Below are 22,333 nucleotides of genomic sequence, written 5' to 3' on the forward strand. Positions count from 1 at the left end.
GGACATGATGTGAGCTTGTAGATCTGCAATTTCCATGATCGTCTAATCTACAGTAACAAGGCTGACAACTGTTGTCTTGTTGTGACTTGTGGTCAACGTTGGATAATATAGAAGTGATATATAAAATAATTAAGGGAATAAAATGTCCCTGATTCCAAAAAAGCCCTACTGTGTAACTTTTTCAATAAAACAAAGTTTAAATTTGATATTTCGACTGGTAAAAGCATAAAAGTTTCACAACACACATTCCACGAATTCCCATAATGGCCAGTCGAATATAACTAGTATAGTACAATAGTCGCAGTAATAGTACCAGTACTAACAGTCACTTGTTCTGGTATTGATTATATAATTTGTTTAATGTGTCCCTTTCTCTTCTATCCTTTAAGCAGACAAGACGCACCCTTCATAAATGATGTCCCTAAATACATTGTGGATGAAGACAGTCTCCTCCAACTGTTTGAAGACTGTCCAGCGTGTGGCTTAATGTGTGACAACAAGAGGGACCTTCCTGGCTGTTCAGCAGCTGTGCCCCAAATGCCACTTCAGCAGAAACTGGAGGAGTCAACGAACTGAGATGGTATTTAAATCGCTAATTATGTATCCATATAACTTGAATATTGATGTAAAGAGCTGTTGAAAAACACAAACATACTACACACTCATACATAGGCCCATGCATGGGAATGGCTTACCAGCCATTGATACTGATTTTTTTTAAATATTTTTTAAGCTCCACCAGGCGGGAATTTTGCGTGTGTGTCTGCCCTCTGTGTGTGTCTGTGCACAGCTAGTCGTCACTTTTTTTCTTGAATGTATTTATTCACACACAACATGCTGCAAATAAATGTCTTTGTTGTAGAAACATCTGTAGCATGTTGTATGAATATATTGCTCTCAAGCTACAAACAACGTAACTTTTTGTCAATAGATTTTTGTTATTATTATTGTCCTGCATCTGTACCTGATTAGGGTTGTATTCTACTTTGGTGATAGAAAATCACATGGATCAAAAACAGTATCTGATCATGGATACAACAATATTATTTCCTGTGTTTGGCAATTGGCACATCCCACCAGAATGGCATGAGACCCTAAAGTTTTTCTCTGCCAATAGAAGAACATTATTTAGCACTTGGCATGTGCTAATTCTGGGGATCCGCTTGTAATTCCGACTAGCGCATTAGTCCGACAATGTGACTTTGCTTGCGGTTAGGGACAAGGTTAGTTAGTAATAGGCCGCGTCGGACCAACACGGCGTCGGAATAATGACACTGACCCTAATTTTGGACCATGTAGGCAGTACATAACCAGTATCCGAATACATAATCAATTATTCATTCATACCACCCCTTTTCTTTTCTTTTTTGACCATTAAAATGGGAGTTTTTGAAATCCATACCAACAACTGTTAATACATTCTTAGCCCTTAAGAGATAGGCACACTTCCAAGATAAATGTAATGTAACTATGAGAGAATCATTCCAACTGCAGACTTTACTAAATTACTAGTCATCTCATCTTTTTATATTTTACAGGCAGTCCCCTTTGGTGATGCTCACAGCTGCACCAGTGATCCAGAGAGTTCTGCTGCTGCCGCCATTACTGCAAATATTGGTTTCAGTGATGAACAAAATAGGGAGGTGGGTGACCACAGTATGGGATCTCCTGGAGAGTCACAATATCGATGTTTATTCAGCCAGTCAAGCCAAATCAAATCCCACAAGATGCGTGTCAGGCCCACAGGCAGACCTAGAGAAGGGCCAAAGAGAAATGATGTGATCAACTCGGATGACGGAAAGTCGGAAACCAATTGCACATTAGTAATGAGAATGAGGAATGCCAGGGCAACAGTCACTCCACAGACAAGGAGCAAGAGCATGACAATGGCTCTGATGTAAACAATGAGCTTGCAGATGAAGGACAAAGTAGTGAGGTGAATAGTGGAGATCACAATTCAGAACGCAATTTGGATCCCCCAGAGAACCACAGTAACAAGAGTGAGGCCTCTGATGATGCTCACAGCTGCACCAGTGATCCAGATAGTTCTGCTGCTGCCATTACTGCAATTATTGGTTTTGGTGATGAAAATGACTCCTCGGACAGTGAGGTGGATGGTGGAGATCGCAAAAATGACTCCTCGGACAGTGAGGTGGATGGTGGATGGCGCAATTCAGACCGTGATTGGGTTCCACGTGGCAGTAAGTTAGGTACAGATGAGAAATGTGAAAAGAAATACAAAAAGCCCTATTCTCGTATAAGCAAACTCTGTCCAGAATGTGGAGCATTTTTCCTGAATGAGAAGGCTCACATATGTGAGTACAAAAAGCCCCATTCTTGCAATGTGTGTGGAAAGAGATATTTCTTTGAGTTAAAGCTAAAAACTCACAGCAAGATCCACAGGGACGGCTACAAGCATATGTGCAAGTACTGCTGCTCAACCTTCAGAACAAGGTCAGACAAACGATATATTGTATGCAATTTCATCAACGATATATCACGATATCTGCAGCTACAAAATACGTGGAACTGAAAAAACGCTATTTCCGTGCTCGGACACAGGGAGGGACACACACATAGCTGTCTATAGTGATTGCACCACTCAAAAACTAAATTAATACTCAATAAACTCCACCTTTGCCTCATACCCTCATCATAATACCTCACAAACACCACCAACTGACCATTATCACTGGTGTCAGTGGACTTGTCCACTGCTGGGGAAAAGCATTCTGCAATTTGTATTCCCACAAAGCTGTTTGGACAAATCACCATCCAGTAATTCAGTAACTTCTGGTTGCTGTGGAATCTGAGAGTGGGATTTGCTTTATTTTAGCTATAATTTCCTCCTTTTCTAAACATGTTGTTCATCACTTCATTATGAACAACATTTCAAAAAAATGTTTTTTAATATCGATATTTTAATAATCAATATCGATTATTTATCGCGGGAGGACGTATCGATATATATCGCCATATCGATATTTCAGCACACCCCTAGTGTCCACACAGGAGAGAAACCCTATCAGTGTCACCACTGTGACAAGTCCTTTAATCACAATGTTAGCCTGAAGAGTCACATTCAGCGTTATCATGGACAAGTCCCTGGCCCAGGGGAGAAAGTTCTGCTGGAGAAGACAAGTAGGAATGAGTCTGAGGCAGAAAACGATGAGACTCAAGAAATGGAGAGCAGTGCTGTTGATGCTGAGGAGGTTGAGCGAAGTAAGGACACATTGTGCAACGCTGGGAATGGGGATGATGAGGAGAAGGTGAAAAAAAGAAGAAGGTCCACAGGCAGACCTAGAGGAAGGCCAAAGAAAAAGGCAGTGATCACCTCAGATGATATGAACCAATTGAAGAGACAGATATGCATCAGAGATGAGAATGAGGAAGGTCAGGGCAACAGTGACTCAGCAGAAGAGGAGCAAGAGCATGACAGTGACTCAGATTTTGACCCAGCAGGGCAGAGAAGCAAGGAAAAAGGTGGGGCCCAATCCTGTAAGGGCAGAGGTAGATGTAGAGGAAGGCAAAGGTAGAATCCATTAGTCTGGCTGTCCTGTAAATCAGTGGTCCTCCACGTGGGGTCCAGGAGTCCCTGAGAGGGTTTACAAATTATTACAGGTTATTAGTACTATTATAATATAATATTACTACACTAGTGCAGTAATGCTATTCACTGGCCATTACGGTTATGCATTGGAGCTGACTTACGATAGTTTGACCTCAATGGAGTCTCCGTCACATTCATCATCATCATCTAGGGTCAGCCTGCATTTTTTAGAGGGTTGAAAGGACTCTGGGTATGTTGATGTGAGGAGTGAAGGTGATCTTTTCCAGTCTGGTGGACCAACGCCAACACTCTCAGAACACAGACTTGTCTGAGTAGCTAATTAGAAAACATAACCTGGTTAAAGAAGATGAGTTATACCAAACTATAAAAGCTTCAGACGGCTAAAATACACATAGCTACCAAAATGACCCATTACAAGAATGGATATTCTGAGCAATAGACCATATAAATAAGTTAGAATACACACTTGCTACTTGCTAATTACCAGAAATATTATTTTTTGAGGGGCGCTAGCCCCTCCTATGTCCAGTTTTGAGTGCTTGTGTAAACACAAACTTTGAAGACAAAAGTGTGTAAACATAAACATTGAAGACAAAAGGGAGGACGCAAATTGTGATTGGCCGGAATGAGATGATGTATGATGATAAGACCGCCCCTCACTTCACACCGGTGTGATTTTATTTTTTCACAAACCTTCACTTCTAAAGTAAATCTTCTTAATCTGCGTGCCAACAGATTTCTTCCGTGGGGGGTCAGTCTGGCAACCTATGTTCCTGGTAATAGCGCACTGTGAAAAAAACATACTATCATAAGAACAAATTGTAATATCCAGCTAACCAGAGGAGGTATTGTGCCATGTTTGGTGTAGATAAGAGCAATGGTGCAAATTTTAATATAGAATCGTAACAAGACTGAAGAATGAAGGGTTTTTATTTTTGAAGACAAGAAGTGGTAGGTGAAAACTCCATCCCTTCATTAGACACTGTTGGCGAGTCTGATGTGAAAGTAAGTAATTCAATGTTTCAGTAGCCAATCTAGTTTCAGTGGTTATTAAATATGGAATAATTTGTCCTTTTGCAGGTTTTTAGCCAGCTACAGTACCAGAGATGTTCTGACTGAAAATGATTGCTAGCCATGTGATGGGGTCTTTAAATTTGTCACCTCTTCAAAAGCAAGCTAGACCCCTAATTCTGCCCACTGACTGTATAACCAGCTGGATTGCCAAAATGTTTGTCTCTTGCAACATGTAAAGATAGAAAAGGAAGATAGAAAAGCTCTTGCCACCGTGTGCGACACAGTACTTTATGAATGCTATTGATCTAAGTATTAGGATAGCGGAACAATGGTAACACGAATAGTTATTCGTCTTTAAATTGCCACCATAGCCTATATTTTTTCACAACCCCGGAGGATAAATATCACCACCTCCAAACACGTTAATAAACAGCTCTTTATTAAACAGACAGGATACAGATTAAACAAGCAAAATTGAAAGTGATGACAAACAAATGAGCAGACAAAATAGCAACACTATAAAAATTAAGCTGATAAATGGTACTCCTTTGTTTAGTTTTTACCTTTTTTTCCCCCGACGAAAATGAAAGCCTGGGTATCGAGGCTAGTTTTCTGACAGAAGAAGAAAGTTTGCCAGTCTTGCCGTGAACATTCCCTTATTGTTGAAGCAGTCATCTATAAAATGCCTAGTGTCACATAACCTTGAATTAGTAGAAATTATCCTTTCATCAAAATGAGTAAAGTCCAGCCATTTTCTTCTCAACCATGGTTTAGTTTCCTTAGGAGGAAAGTGGAAAAGAGTGTTGAAGATTTCACAACCAAAAACGCAGCGTCGATATGGACTGCGCCCCATAACTGCTGAGCTCCTTCAGCTGACACCTGTGCGGTTGACTCAGTAGCTGGCTGAAATGACAGAAATGGGTGTTGTAGGACAAAAATTCAATACAATTATTGAATTAGACTTATTGGAACCCAAATTAATATTTGCACTATATATGCATAGTTTCATTATGATATTCCACTGTTAGGTTCTTAGCTTAAGTATGATTCATGATGATGATTTTATGTATATGGTGTATTACCAATGATTTTTGTTCTTGCTTACTGTAAATCGCTCTGTATTAAGAGCGTCTGCCAAATGCCTACATTTTCATTCTGGTATCCAGAATAAAAAATGTAATTTTATTATTTTTTAAAGGTTTTCTGACCTCAATTGCACCCCAAAAAACAGAAGATTTTCTGTGGTCTGAGGTTTTTTGAATAATTAGGCTCAACTAGACCGATGCCCGGCTGTAGAGCACCAAGTCGGCAATACCCTGTACCCGTGTCAGAGTACCCGTTCCATCCATCCGTCTAACCCTATTCCTAAACTTAACCCCAGTAAAACTATATGCCTAACCCTAAACGTATTTCTAACCTTATTCTCAGTAAAACAAAATAAAGAATGCAAGAACCGCCGCACCGAGCACGAGCAGTCGGTGTGAGGTCGGCGGAAAAAAGCGAGGATGAGATGGATTTTGGGCGACCATACCTGATACCTATATGAAGTTTTGTGATGTCAGAACAGGCCAGCCCCATATATGGAGATATAGGGGTGATCAGGTCCAGAGCCCAGGCAGAGGCTTTTGTGCTGGTTCTGGACAACCGGCTATCCGACGGACTCGACACCGGGCACTAACTGTGTTGGGTCGACAACGGCACTGCACTCCCTGTGGAACTGGAACGCAAGTGTGTTTCGAATTTGAAGTTGGGGGGCAGAGCCAGAGCAGCTAGGGGCGATGATTGACAGACAAAATGCCATCTGCTGGCTAAAACCTTTAATACACCTTGTTTGAAGGACCACGAAACAAAGACCGAGTTTTATAGGCTACTGTAATAATTTGAATATCTGTAGGCTACTTTACATGAGTAGGCCCATTTCATTTTTTTAAACATGGCTTTTACTCCACTACATTTCAAGAACTATTTCTAGTAGCCTACGATCAATGGTTGTTAGAACCTGTTACTCGAGTCGTAGTGACAAAAAATATCCCACTTTAACGTTACCTGGCTGAGCTAAATGGCAAAAAGAAAAACGTAGCCCTTAAAATAATTGTAATAATAGCCTATTACTCACCTTTTTTATTTTTTAATAATTATTGTAATGGACAAAAAAAACTATCCCGCGCGCACACAGGCCAGGGACATCAAAAGGTTAGTCACAAGACAATGGTCAATATTATGTATGTCAATCTGCCTTTAACTATGTTAAACTATGTTTAATTTCCTTTGCATGCAAATGTAGCTCCTGGCACAAATTGTACAGGTCGTTAATGGTACCCCAACTTTCAACCCCTAAATTCATCATGATCCACTAATTACTTCATTAACAATTATTATTTTTTTGGTTCAAACCTTAGATTGACTGGCCTAAAATGTGAAGTCGATTTGGACGGTTATCCATAATAAAAAGCAGATACGCACAAGCAAATGTAGACTGACAGAGATTAGTTTGTTCTGAAAGAGTTGAAATAAAAATGATATCAATTATAACAAATCATTTTAACCTGGAGTCAAATCATTTCTGGAGGAACGGCAATACGATTTATTTATTCTCTCAACTCTAATTACAATGGTTCAGAATCAGTTTTATTGTCACAAAGAAAGAAAGAAAATGGAGGCAGGGAGTAGGAAAGCAAGGACAAAACCAGAAAAATATGTGTCCATTCCAATAAGGTCAGTTATTTGGTCCAGAAATTCCTTCCGATTTACACTGTATGCAAGGTAGATAGTTATAGACATAACAGTGAAACTCTGATCAAAATAGACATTCTTGAATATGGGACCCCCTTAACCCTCTCAGTGGCATTGTAGTTACCGTATATTAGGCACCCTGCTCTGGAGCATAGCGAGTTAAGTACATTTAGTCACCCTCAGCAGTGCCAAGTCCTCTCTGCGGTGGTGTGAGTACACTGTGAAATCCAGAGTGTCAACGTTGGTCAAACGAAACAAACACTCCAGGCTGTATTATGTTAAATTTGGATTTGTGGACCAATATGGGGACTTAAAGGCGTAACCTGGATACATAAGACAACAGAGAGACAAACAGAGATCCAGTACAGGGTGACAGGAAGATTTAACCACATTTAACCCAGCATCCTTATTCTGTCGAAAAAGTTTTTTTTCAGCTACAACAATTGTGTGTAGAGTGAAAACACAAGAATATAGAGCCTTGAGGGACTCCTCAATAAAGTATAGGGTTTAAGTGATTAGATAAGACTTTGCATATGCATGGGGCTGGGGGGCACAGCTGGTGCCCAGCCCAGAGCACACCTGCAGCCTCAGAGAGAGAGAGAGAGAGAGAGAGAGAGAGAGAGAGAGAGAGAGAGGGGTGGGGGGGGCAGATCACCCCTGCAAATGAGGAGGTATGAAGAGATTGAATCCACAGAGCCGGAACAGAAAACATCTCTGTAGATAGATGGAGAGAAGGAGAGTGAAGAAGGGAGAGAGAGAACAAAAACAAGAGGGGGCGGGGGGCAGAATATAAAGAGATCTCCAGTGTGTGTCCTGTATACTGCCTGTAGAGAGAGAGAGAGAGAGAGAGAGAGAGAGAGAGAGAGAAAGAGAAAGAGAGAGAGAACAGATCACCACTCACTACTAGAACAAAGTAACCATCAGTCTTTCTTCAGCTGTCAGCAGCATTAGACCTACAGTAATACACCTGCCTGACTCAGACAGCAGTGAAGAGTGGTGAAAGGAGGACAAGACAAAAGTGCAAAGAGAAAAGAAAGCAGTAACAAAGGGAAGGGGCGAGAGAGAGAGAGCGAGAGAGAGAGAGAGCAGTGGATAAAAAGCTGCAGGGAAGTGGGAATCAATCCACAGAGACAACAGAGGAGGAGGGAAGGCAGTAAAAGGGGAGAGAGAGAGAAGAGTTGCTGATCATCAGGGAAGCTGCTCACTGCCAGGACACTGTTGAGGAAAGCATACGAGAGCGAGACAACATCAATTGGGTGAAGAGAATTTAAATTCAGACTGGTGACTAGACTAAACTAAACCTGCAGTAACTTTGTGTTAAGTGGAAGAAGGGACTCCTTTGAGCTAAGTGACAAGCAGCCTTTCAGTGTGCACTGTGCAGCCAGCACCATGGCCGACAATGTGAATGAGGAATCTGATGATTACACTGGCAAGGATGAAATCGAATGGGGATACGAAGAAGGTAAGTCAACTCTCACAGATGCAATGCTAGAAACAAATGTGCTAGATCACAGACAATTCTACATTGTATATGACATTGTTGAATATGAGGTGATGAATTACTATTGCTTGATAATAAAAAAAGGTATATAGTGCAAGCCATCAATAGGATGTTTACCGTAGGGCAATGGGGTTAGTTTCAATTCAACCTGTTCCAAAGAATAAGGTGGCATACTCGATCATGACATTTGCAGATGCACATCTTCAGGTGACACAAATGTCTATCAAGCAGCTCAGCAGCACCTTTGCCAAGAGTTGTGAAATTGGGCATGTACAGCAGGGTTTGCACCATTGTGACTTTAACTGCATGGTGTAATTGTTTCAAATTCTTGATTTGAGTCAGTCCCAATTAGGCAGCTTACGCACCTATAGGCTAGACTGCAGGGGTGCCCACACTTTTTGACTTGAGAGCTACTTTCAAAATGACCAGCTCGGCAAGATCTACCCACCAAATCAATTATTATAGCATTGCTGAAAATAGTTTAAATATGTACCTGAGGGGGCTTCGGAATAGTAGAGTTCGTGTTACATTCTGTACAGTATAAGACAAATGCACTTGGAATGGGAAATAGAGGGGGAGAAATGTTTTGTTTTTTTTATCGTTTTTTTCCTTAAATATATTTAAATGAAATACTCTTTAGGGGTCATGTGATCTACCTGCACAGCCTTTGTTATCTACTGGTAGATCGCGATCTACCTTTTGGGCACCCCTGGGCTAGAGGATTAGGGGTCATCTAGTACAGTGGAAGCATAACTGTAGCCTAAAGGCGGTAATCACCTGTAGGCTAGAGGATTAGGGGTCATCTTGTACAGTGGAAGCATAACTGTAGCCTAAAGGCGCTAATCAAACATTTACCTCAGGGAACTCCATTTTGAAGTATTTGTTTCTTCTTCTTGTGAAAAAAGAAAACTGGTTTTGCAGGATATTGTTTACTAGACTGTTAACCTACTAACCTACAGTATCCTCTATGAAACTTTGTCAACATAACAGTCTAGATTTGGGTGATACATTATTCACAATAATAAAAAGTTGGAAATAACGTTTATGATAAGTTGTTAACATTGATATGTCTTAATAATATAAGTTATAGTCATCATTCGCTCACTTTCTACTTTTACTTTGTCTTTACTGAGCAACCATGGAATTAACTATAACCATGAACTGTAACAATACTACCGTAAGTATACTCTGTACTAGCCAACACTTTAAGATAACGGCCCATTCATGGTTGGCTCAAGAAATGCCATCACAGAACTGCAGAAACCTGTCTTTAACAAGGCAAGAATTCCCTGGATCTTAATATCTATTCTTCTTTTTACATAATGTGGAATCATACCAGCTGTCATTTATACTACAGCTGTGAAATACAATCTCAGAGATTGCAGGTTTCTGCAGGAGAGTGATATCGATGCTTTATAAGGATTTTATTGAGGCAAGCGAGCAGTTTATGGGGAGACATGGATTAAAGATGCCTCTGAAATACCTTATAAACATTATGCATTCAGAAAACCATGACTGCTTACAATTGCCTGCAATTGGTGTTGCCTGCCTGACCTTTATCATACTAATACCATGAGTAATAATATGCATATTAATAATGATAATACAATGTCTTGCCATGGTCCAGTATTTTTAGATCTAATGCAATAATGACATATAGGTTACTACAAATTAATTATAATTTCCTTCTGCTTTCTAACTGCATGATTTGGGCCTGAACATCACTGCCGTTAAACTGCTCACATTCGACCTGAATTGCTTAAATATTTGCTGTCGTATGACAGCTGCAATGTACCCTTTCCCCCTATATTTGCTATTTGACTGCTTTGAAATAAATGCATGTGATAACATTGTGATAAACACAGTGTATAAATCATGGTAAGTTTTGCTTTAGGTAAGGCTATTGGGAATCAGTTAACATCTTACTCTCAGCATGCCTGAGAAAAGAAAGACGGCCAAAGAAAGAACACAACAACACATACACTGAACAGCAGCACAGTCAGTCAGTCAGTCAGTCAGTCAGTCAGTCAGTCAGTCAGTCAGTCAGTCAGTCAGTCAGTCAGTCAGTCAGTCAGCCAGCCAGCCAGCCAGCCAGTCAGTCAGTCAGTCAGTCAGTCAGTCAGTCAGCCAGCCAGCCAGCCAGCCAGCCAGCCAGCCAGCCAGCCAGCCAGTCAGTCAGTCAGTCAGTCAGTCAGCCAGCCAGCCAGCCAGCCAGCCAGCCAGTCAGTCAGTCAGTCAGTCAGTCAGCCAGTCAGTCAGTCAGTCAGTCAGTCAGTCAGTCAGTCAGTCAGGTATCCCTCCCTCAGTAAGAGCTCTAACAGTAAAGGATTGTTCTGACAACCACAGTTAGTAACTTAGTATTCTATTGGGAAGTTGGACTACAGCTCCTTTTACCGCTCTTTGACTTTAGTCAAATGCACGCACACACACACACACACACACACACACACACACACACACACACACACACACACACACACACACACACACACACACACACACACACACACACACACACACACACACACACACACTGTCTTTTGCACATTAATACAACACATGTACATGGCATGCACACACACGTGAACTGCTTCACGCAGAGAAACTCTGACAGCGGGAGTTAGTAGTCAAGGACTGTTGTTGCTGAGGAGATGGAGAATGTGAGGGTCTCTGAATGGATGAAGGTGTCTTTCCACTGTAGTTGTAGTTAAGGAAATAGTTAATAGAACCTTGGTTCAATATAAACATGGCACTTACCAAAGGTTTTTAGATTCCTAATAGTATGAGTCTGTCATTTCTACACAAGACACACAGTTCCAAGTTCTGCTATTAATGGTTGAGATTAGCACAAAGCTGAAGTGAATCTAGGATTCTAGGGCATCTTTAGCTACTTACACCACAGTTCAGGAACGGAAAATGCTACACTGCAAACTGGAGTAATTCAAACTCTAGCACTTAAAGGGATAGTTCACCCCCAAAATGACTTTTTTTCTATCGATTACTCACCCCATGGATATTATTGAGCCAGTGGAGTGGAGCAGTGGCTCCCTATGGGGACACAAAGAGTCTCCTTTGTGTCTCCATAGGGAACCACTGCCACCCACCACCCGGTCATCAAATTATTGACGAAGGAATGCGACAAAAACAAAAAAATCTCCATGAATTCAAGGATTCATGCATGGGGTGTGTAATTGATAGAAAATAAGTCATTTTGTGGGTGAACTACTGATTTATACTTGTAGGTAGAGGGAAAGAGAGGCAATGTACTGTAGAATAGATGAGAGGGAAGAGAAGCAAACAGGAACAAGGACACAGCATTCAATCCACATGACTGACAAGGAGCTCCGGGAGCTGTTAGAATATTTGAACTAGATCACAGTGTGGCCTCCGACATGCACTGTTCTTTAAGACACGCGCGCGCGCGCGCGCACGCACGCACACACACACACACACACACACACACACACACACACACACACACACACACACACACACACACACACACACACACACACACACACACACACACACACACACACACACGGAGGGAGGAGTAGGAAAATATGAAGGACAAAATGATTTCAACACTCTGTAAATATGTAAGACAATAAATCATCAATTATGTCAACTATTATGTCAACTATTATGTCAACTAACATAAAATTATGTAAACAGGCACTTTACCCAGGCACTACCCAGGCGTAGAGTGGGGACTACATTTCCCAGCAGCCAATGGTGAGTACCAGTCTCCAATCAACTTGAACACCAGAGAGGCACAGTATAATACGTCGCTCCTGGACAGAGGCCTCTCGCCAAACTACGCGATGTGTCGCAACTGTGAGGTCATCAACGATGGACACAGTGTACGCATCATGCTCAAGTCCAAATCAGGTGACTTTTGGAATTCTGTTATTCTGTAAGAAGGATAAACATTAATGAAGACCTCTGTGTCCAAGCACACAGTAAATGGACACAGAGGTCCAAAATGCAGCTTTACATAGATTGGTCATTACATTCACCCCTTCACACATACACCGATGGTGGAGGAAACCAAGCAAGGCACAAACCTGCTCATCAGGAGCGTCTTGCTCAAGGACACTTTTACACTGACTCTGGGGGAGCCCGGGATCTAACTGGGAACCTCACGGGTCCTATCCGGCCGATCTACCGGTCACTCTACAACTGAGCCACTGCTGCCCTGCGGCACAATAGTTTGGATCATAATATGGGCAGGATACATTTTTCAAATGCATTCCAATAAACCGAAGTGACACATTGTTGAATGAAAAAAATTAGTGAGTCACCAGCTCACTAATTTCCAGGCCTGTTTCTGTATATAGCGTGAGGGAGCTTGATGTACAAGTACATCCCCCAGCCATGATGTACAATACACCCCCTGGACATGATGCTAGCTCGCAGGGACTTCCCCCGCCAACCCTTGACACTGAGTGCCAAGCAGGGAGGCATTGGGTCCCATTTTCATAGTATTTGGCATGGCCCGGCCAGGGAATTGAACCCGGATCTCCCAGTCTCAAGGCGGACACTTTATCCACAAAGCGGCTAAGCTGGCTATCTACTTGTGTTATGCATTCAGGAAAATAAAATTGGTTACACTTTATACGAGGCCCATGTCTATAATGCATCATAAATATATGTATAATGCATTAGAATAATATGCTGCTAATATACTGTATAATTGTCAACCCCAGTGTCACCTTGATCCCGCGACTCCACTTGGGGTCCCGGCTCATAGTTTGAGAACGTCTGTAATAGCGTATCAGTAAACATACCAAGTAAACTAGCCTGTCATGGCCAGACTGAGACTGATCACATATCACTCACACGTTGGCGCGTAAGTGATCCCACGTGATCTGTCTGGCCATGCCAGGTTAACTGTAAACAGGCATGTGATTCATTTTTGCTCCATAGTTACATGTTCCTCTCTATACACAGTAAAATCCTCAGTGTTCATTTACCCATTTGTAGCTCTGAGACAGTACAAATGTCAGAGTACTGTGTTATCGTTATACTCAAGCAACCGAAAAGAGTAAAAATGACATTGATGATTGATGATGCAGTAGTTTTCTGGATGCTGTGTAGTGTATTTTAATAACAGCTGAATGAATGTTTATCCTCGTTGGTGCAATGAAGCGCAGATTAATCTATACGACTGTCTTTTCTCTCTCTCTCTCTCTCTCTCTGCCTGAATTCATCTTCCCATTATAACTCTCTGTGCCTGTTTCCCCATAATGCCTTGGTGGCCATGCAGTGGTTACCGGGGGCCCACTGCCTAGTAACCACGAGTACGAGCTGCAAGAGGTGCGTTACCACTGGGGCAATCAGAACCAGAGAGGGTCCGAACACACAGTCAACTTCAAGGCCTATCCTATGGAGGTACATGACTACTACACACCGTCACTGTCTGTGGTGGAACACATTTCTTACTTATGTAAAAGTATCAATACTGCAATGTAGAAATACTCTGTCACAAGTAAAAGTCTGTAAAAGTACTCATTATGCAGAATGTCCCAAGATTGAACCACAAATACACCAGTACACCTTAATGCTCTCTCTCTCTCCCTTTCTCGCACGCATGCACGCACGCACGCACGCACGCACGCACGCACGCACGCACGCACGCACGCACGCACGCACGCACGCACGCACGCACGCACGCACGCACGCACGCACGCAGGGCCGGTCCTGAGCAATCTGGTGCCCCAAGCAGGATTTTTCGCGGCGCTGGGGAGGCTCTGTGGAGGCACTGGCGGGACACTGGCACTGGGGAGACACTGGGGAGGTACTGGGGAGGCACTGGGGGGGCACTGGGGGGACACTGGGCAGCCAGAGTTGGGACAGAGTAAAAAAAAATAAAAGTTTAAAAAAATAAAAAATAAAGAAAATGTTTTTTTTTGTTTGTTTTTTATATATGACCGTCTCCATATATCACGACACTGACCACATCAAACCCTGGATAGGCACACTACACATGGAGAAGATTGGATCATCACTTAGATCTGCATATATGGAGCAGCAACTCTACATCTGACCTCAAACCCTTAGATCTCCATATATGGAGCTGACCTGTTCTGACATTCTACATGTTGATCCAACCCCACCCGTCCTTCCTCTTTGATGTCTCCCTTTTGACTGATACCTGTCCATTCAAACTCTATACGGGCCCACCCCAAAGTTATTAGTGCAGCCGGGCCCGTCAGCTGGTGAAAACTAGAGTTCTCAACAGGCCTGAAAATTAAGGCCCGGCCCTACCTGGGCCCTCATCAAACCGTGTTACACTCAAGACACTTCCCCCGCTGCCACCCTTAGATCTCCATATATGGAGCTGACCTGTTCTGACATTCCATATGTTGATCTGACCTTCAGGGCGCTTCTCTCCCTCAGGGCGTCTTACTGGTCTAATAGTCATGCTAAATATCAGTCACCAGCAGCTGATCATGGTTCCTCTTCTTAAAACTGTCAAGGAGGCTTATGCTGACTAAAGTACACCCCCACACCTGTTGTAATCATTGACCTGTCAAATGCAGCTACTGTTTCACCAGTTTGCCTTCTCCATCTTTATAGCCTAAGTATAGCCTAAGTTTCTTAGAGCCGTGCTCCATCTGATGATGGTGTCACACGCACGTGCCAGAAATAGTAGACCTATAAGCCCACAACACATTGCATCCGTGACACGTTGTGGGCTTGCATATTGGCTGTTTTTGACAAGTGACAGAAGTATGAATGATGTTTTTACTCTCCCTGTGTATCTCTCTCTTCAGCTACATCTGATCCACTGGAACAGCACTCTGTTCAATTGCTTTGAGGATGCACTAGGAAAGAAGAATGGGGTTCTCCTCATAGCTCTCTTTGTACAGGTACTAATTCAGAAGAATGGGGTTCTCCTCATAGCTCTCTTTGTACAGGTACTAATTCAAATCAATAAGCCTATCTCACAGAATTTCCCCGCCCCCCTTAATACTCCCCCTTTCGGGGTTAGTGGTGATAGCGTGACGTCACTCCATAGACGCTACATGTTAACAGAGGTAATTTAAGAAGTCTACAACTTTTGTTTTCTCAAGGTAAGGTTTGTTCTATCTGTTCGAGCTGATTTACCATCTTGTTTGCTTCATAATAATATTGCTCTGTCACATTTTTACATTAGAAAATGTACTTAGATTCTCCAGAGGAAAAAACGTGTAAATGCTAATGTTAAAGACACCACTATTTACCGGAAGTGGGCGTGGAAAGCGGGCTGTGAGATAGGCCTATTCAACCAAGTATTATTGAGTATTGTCAGCCTGGTGGGACCAATGAGAGAATCCCCATTTAAGCGTGGGAACATCGGAAAAGGCAACGTTTTCCCCGGATCTGTCTCTTTAAATAGAAGAAGACCCATGACTTTCAGAGAGTTTCAGCCATACCCTGCTGCACTTCCTCTAGTCTAGCAGACCTCTCCGTTCCTTTGACCTCTCAGGGAGGATGTGAACATAGTAAGCCTGTTTCATGCATGCGCCCCACGGTGCACGCACACACACGCACCAAAACAATACCCCCATACACAGTATGCACAATGTTTTTGTCTTAAAAAATGCCGCTCAACGTGTGTGTGTGTGTGTGTGTGTGTGTGTGTGTGTGTGTGTGTGTGTGTGTGTTGCATGCATGCGTGCGTATAATCAAGTGAGCCACATACAGTAGGCACACGCACGCACACACATGACCTGTCCTGTGTTTTCCAGATAGGTAAGGAACACAATGGTCTGAAGGCCATTACTGACGTTCTACAGGATCTGCGGTACAAGGTGATGAGTGATGACAAACATGCTAATAGAAGAATGACAAGAACAATAAATAAATAAATGCAGTTGAAGGTTGGTGAACTTTTTTTTTATGTGTCTTTATGTTTTCTTTTCTCAGGGAAAGACCAAGATAATACCCTGCTTTGACCCCATGACTCTCTTACCTGGTGAGAATAAACTTGAGAATGAGTGTCTCACATGTGGATTTGACATCAACCTGCACTTAAGGCCTATTTTATTCTTAGTCGTATGACAGACGGTGTTGCATGTTTGAACCAAACCTAGGGGGGAACAAGGTCAGCTCCCTTTGGTGTTCTGCTCATGGGCATCTCAGCACTCTAGAGAAGTAGTAGGACAGTTGCATGGGCAGTTTCCTAAGAGCATCTGAAAAATCACACTTATGTGAAGTGAGGGGCGCTCTTATCATACATCATCATAAATCACATTCCGTGATCAGCCAATCAAGTCATTTCTGTGGTACACACACAAAGCTGGGCATATGAGGGGTTAGCGCCCGTTGCAAGTTGCTGCACTCAGCACTCTGTCTTCTACCTTGAGCCATCCTAGCCTAGCAAATTGAGCTGCATGGGGTTAGGCGAGTCCTGGGGTTGAGGTTTAGTCTTTAGTCTGATGTTTAGTCTTTTGAGAGGTCTGAAGTTTAGTTTTTAGTGACATTGGGGTATTTGTGAACCATGAGGTGCATCGTGCATGCATAGTCAAATGGACACTGGATGAGGCCTTCGGCTAGCATTCTCAGTGCGTTCTTGTTGACAAACGAGTTATGATGTAGGAGGTACTCCTGTATATTGTTTATAATGCGATATTTCATGGTAATGTTTGCTCCGCCCACCAGACCCCGCGCTCAGAGGCTACTGGGTGTATGAAGGTTCTCTCACCACACCTCCTTGTAGTGAGCAGGTGACCTGGATACTGTACCAATACCCTCTCACCATCTCACAGATGCAGGTAAGGAAAGCCTACTCTAATAGGCACTGGTAGCAAAACTGTTTTGCTTGGAGCCCACCGCCCTTGATATGATTCGCAAAAGCTGGGATCCACTTGTGTTTTTTCAGATGTTATTCATTTCTTAAGCCCTGTGCGACTCGTACAACAAATATATATATTGAAAAAAAGAATCGATGTACAAGCTCACAACGTGACTGAGAACATACAGTACAACACAGTAGACAGACAGTGAATGAAAGCAGGTTATAACCAGACATGGCCGTTGTGTAACTTGTGTTATGCCTACTTGTTGTACCCATTGTCAGAGTACTAAGTGCAGTTTTCATTATCATAATGATAGGCAGGCAGGCAGGCAGGCAGGCAGGCAGGCAGGCATCTCTATATATGGGAATTAAATGCGGGACACAGAGAAACTGACACACAGAGACATTGGTTCTGGACAACCGCTAGCCTGACCAAATTCCACTCAGCAGAACACACACCATAGGGTCCTTGGCGATACACACGGCAAGTTTGAACGCTGAGACAGTACGTGCCTGAGTTATGTAAGAGACAGACAGACAGACAGACAGACAGACAGACAGACAGACAGACAACCTTCTAATCTAAGTTTATCTAACCAATCAATGAGTCAATGATCACTGGATGATTCACTAAAATAAGTCACTTTGTTGAAAGGTTAAAAGATGAAGTGGAAATCACCTGACATTTATATAAACCGTTTCATCTGAACCCCCCTCTAGTCTGCTTGCCCTTTTCAAAGAGACCTGTCACCTGACAGACCCCTGGCCTTCTATAGAGACCTGTCACCTGACAGACCCCTGGCCTTCTATAGAGACCTGTCACCTGACAGACCCCTGGCCTTCTATAGAGACCTGTCACCTGACAGACCCCTGGCCGTCTATATGACAGAGACCTGTCACCTGACAGACCCCTGACCGTCTATTAGAGACCTGTCACCTGACAGACCCCTGGCCTTCTAAAGAGACCTGTCACCTGACAGACCCCTGGCCTTCTATAGAGACCTGTCACCTGACAGACCCCTGGCCTTCTATTAGAGACCTGTCACCTGACAGACCCCTGGCCTTCTATTAGAGACCTGTCACCTGACAGACCCCTGGCCGTCTAAGAGACCTGTCACCTGACAGACCCCTGGCCGTCTAAGAGACCTGTCACCTGACAGACCCCTGGCCTTCTATAGAGACCTGTCACCTGACAGACCCCTGGCCGTCTAAGAGACCTGTCACCTGACAGACCCCTGACCGTCTATTAGAGACCTGTCACCTGACAGACCCCTGGCCTTCTAAAGAGACCCGTCACCTGACAGACCCCTGGCCTTCTATAGAGACCTGTCACCTGACAGACCCCTGGCCTTCTATTAGAGACCTGTCACCTGACAGACCCCTGGCCGTCTAAGAGACCTGTCACCTGACAGACCCCTGGCCGTCTAAGAGACCTGTCACCTGACAGACCCCTGGCCGTCTAAGAGACCGGTCACCTGACAGACCCCTGGCCGTCTAAGAGACCTGTCACCTGACAGACCCCTGGCCGTCTAAGAGACCTGTCACCTGACAGACCCCTGGTCGTCTATAGAGACCTGTCACCTGACAGACCCCTGGCTGTCTATAGAGACCTGTCACCTGACAGACCCCTGGCCGTCTAAGAGACCTGTCACCTGACAGACCCCTGGCCGTCTAAGAGACCTGTCACCTGACAGACCCCTGGCCGTCTAAGAGACCTGTCACCTGACAGACCCCTGGCCTTCTAGAGACCTGTCACCTGACAGACCCCTGGCCGTCTATTTTGCTCATCGGGTTAATCCTCTCTGGCTTCTGGCATTTTGCTTTATAATGCAATTTTGGGTCATGGGTGGGATGTCCGACTTGGAAAAGGCACCATTCTAACTTCTGTCACAACAGGAGATGTGACATATACTTGGTTGACTGTGGTCCCTCAGGGCTCTAAATTAGTCATGCTACATTAAAAATATCTAAATCTAGATGGGAGGTCGGGGTTCAATCTCCGGCCAGGTCATACCATAGAGTATAAAGAAGGATAGAGACTGAACTGGAAGCTCCGCCCATGTCAGTGGAAGTTGCTCAGTGGTGTTTTGAAGTACCCGGAAGGACCGTCTACTTCCGACTTTTTTCGATTTGGGCACCAAAATTTGGTGCCCAAAATGCGGAAGTGCAAACGCGCTCAACGTTAAAGCCCAGCTGCACGGGGTTTCCTCGTCATACTTCCACGGGTCCGCCTGCAGTCCCTCCTCTTACAACTAGGGCCCAGTGCTTCAATGTTGGAGAGCCTCACTGGGGCCTTGGGTCATACCAAAGGCTATAAAAATGGGACCCAATGCCTCCCTGCTTGGCACTCAGCATCAATGGGTTAGATTGGGGGATGGGTCAAATGCGGAGACATGAATCATACTGTTCCTCATCTGGCATCAACATTTAACAAAAGAACGGATCGATGAAGCTCACGTTTTGAGATTGGCTATTTTTGAGAGTTCTTCTGTTTCATTTGACCATAGTTTTGTGCTGAATGACACTCTATTGTGTTGTGAACAGTAGCAGTCTTTTATGGCAGGTTGGGGCCCTAAGATACATCAAACATCCGGCTAATATTGACTGCCAATGGCACTTCTGTGTGTGTGTGTGTGTGTGTGTGTGTGTGTGTGTGTGTGTGTGTGTGTGTGTGTGTGTGTGTGTGTGTGTGTGTGTGTGCATGCAGTCCCACACACTTGTATTGCTATACTTGTGAGGGCCAATTGTCCCTACAAGTATAGTAGAATTTGCGAAATAAGACAATTTTCTGGTCCCCACAAGAGAAATGATTGTTTTGTGTGTGTGTGTGTGTGCGTGCACGCGAGTGCGTGCGTGCAGTGCAACAGTTGTGTGAGGACAACTATAAATCTTACCGTACATGTAATCTGAGTTATAAATCCACAGCAGTGGTCAGTGGTTAAGGCAACATTTTGACAGCACTGTGGAGGCTCAAACACTGCTTTCATGTTTGTTCTGAGTCACTGTCAGGTGAAAACCTTGTATGTCCAAAACTGTTACATTTCAGGAAATGAAACGAACATTTTCAGAAATAGTGGAAATGGCTCATCTACAAGCTCACAACTCGTCGCAACACGCCATGAGCTTGTAGATCAACTATTTTCGCCACTTTTGCTTCACTCTTGCAAAAAACATAAAAAGTTATAGAGATACAAGGTTTCTGCCTGGCAGCAGCAATCTGCTGTAGCCCATTCCTGCGGCCAATGCTGAGTCTATCTACAATGGCTGCATTGAACAGATTTGAGACGTGACTTGCAAATGCAAGATACTTTTGTGTGATGATCTCTCTGTTAAGACCGTTATCAGAAAATCTGATCTGCAAAGAGTCCGATCCGTGAAAAGCCCATTTTCACGCCTTTATTAATCGGTCGTATGCTTGTTTGGGGCTAAAGCCATGTTTGTTATGGGAAGCACTAAATCAATTTTCTATGTTTACTGTGGCTAATGGTGTTACTGTTTACTATTACCATGGTTGAGGAGGCTGGTGTCTACACATCCCTGCCTGATGACTCGGCTTGAATCAAGCTGGCTTGGAGCTGGTGGAGCTGCTGGTAGACCAGCTTGATCCTACTAACACCATGAATGCTTGTGAAGAAAGAACAAACAGCGATTTTACTATCTATATAACTTCTAGCTGACTTCCTGCCATAATGTTTGCACATTAAATTACTTTAGACTTTATAAATACACATGCATACAAACACGACCACCCGCCCGCCTGCCCGCGCACACACACCCGCACCTCCCACCAACGGGGCTTTTTAAGTTTTAAGCCAAATTTAATCACTTTTCCCTGGGACTCAGGCTCCTCAAGACATATAGCCTACAGTGATAGGCTACTGTGTAAAAGGTTGGTAACAGGTTGTGCTGTGTAAAAACTATAGGTATGGGCTAACAACCTCTTCTGGATTTAAAGGTGTGTTTTTGATTGATTGTTTGCCCTGAGGGCTTGTTTCCATTGTGGTCCTATGCATTCCATTCATAATCACTCTGTCTCTCTCTGTCCTCCAGATCGAGGCGTTTCGGAGGCTGCGGTCTCATATCAAAGGAGCAGAGGTTGCTGAAGGGACTGACAGGTTGCTGGGGGATAACTTCCGTCCCACACAGCCGCTCAGTGACAGGATCATCCACGCCTCCTTTCAGCACACATAATGCAAGGGGACCGACAGACACTGGTTGGAAAGGTAGTGACTATAGTGACCAATACCATCTGTTGCCCTACATGTATGTGTACACTACACACCACCAAACAACTACCGTACAATCACTGACAGAAGAAGTAATAATAGTCTAAATTTACTGCAAAGATAACATGCAGTGGTGGAAAAAGGACTCAGATTTTTTACTTAAGTAAAAGTATCAAAACTGCAATGTTGAAATACAAGTAAAAATCCTGAAATAAAACATTACTTGAGTAAAAGTACAAAAGTACAAAATGAGCAATTTGTTAAGAAATGGACGCCCTTCGCGCGCATCGAGATTTAACATTACAAAGATTGATGGACACCCCCCCCCTTCCCCCTCTTTCCTTTTCTTTACTTTATTATTTTTATTCTATTTTATTTCTTTATTTATTTTCTTTCATGTCTGTTGAATTACTCGATCAAGATGTTGTCTTTCATGTTTACATTTCTTCATTATTATTGTTGTTAGTATTATTTATGATTATTATTTTTGTGTTACTTTCTAT

At 43.3% G+C, this 22,333-nt stretch overlaps 1 protein-coding gene across 1 annotated transcript; it reads left to right on the plus strand.

The window, feature by feature from the left end:
* Positions 1 to 8,486: 8,486 nt before the first annotated feature.
* Positions 8,487 to 21,795, plus strand: LOC306943022 (carbonic anhydrase-related protein-like; the record flags this gene model as incomplete). Its single annotated transcript, XM_079529227.1, has 8 exons — positions 8,487 to 8,780; positions 12,519 to 12,710; positions 14,089 to 14,213; positions 15,599 to 15,694; positions 16,556 to 16,618; positions 16,734 to 16,782; positions 17,469 to 17,581; positions 21,655 to 21,795. Exons 1-8 carry the CDS (start codon positions 8,708 to 8,710, stop codon positions 21,793 to 21,795), a joined length of 852 nt encoding a protein of 283 aa, XP_079385353.1. The 5' UTR covers positions 8,487 to 8,707.
* Between the last annotated feature and the right edge of the window lie 538 nt (positions 21,796 to 22,333).

The sequence above is a fragment of the Electrona antarctica genome (assembly GCF_951216825.1).
Source record: "Electrona antarctica genome assembly, chromosome: 19".
NCBI lineage: Eukaryota > Metazoa > Chordata > Actinopteri > Myctophiformes > Myctophidae > Electrona > Electrona antarctica.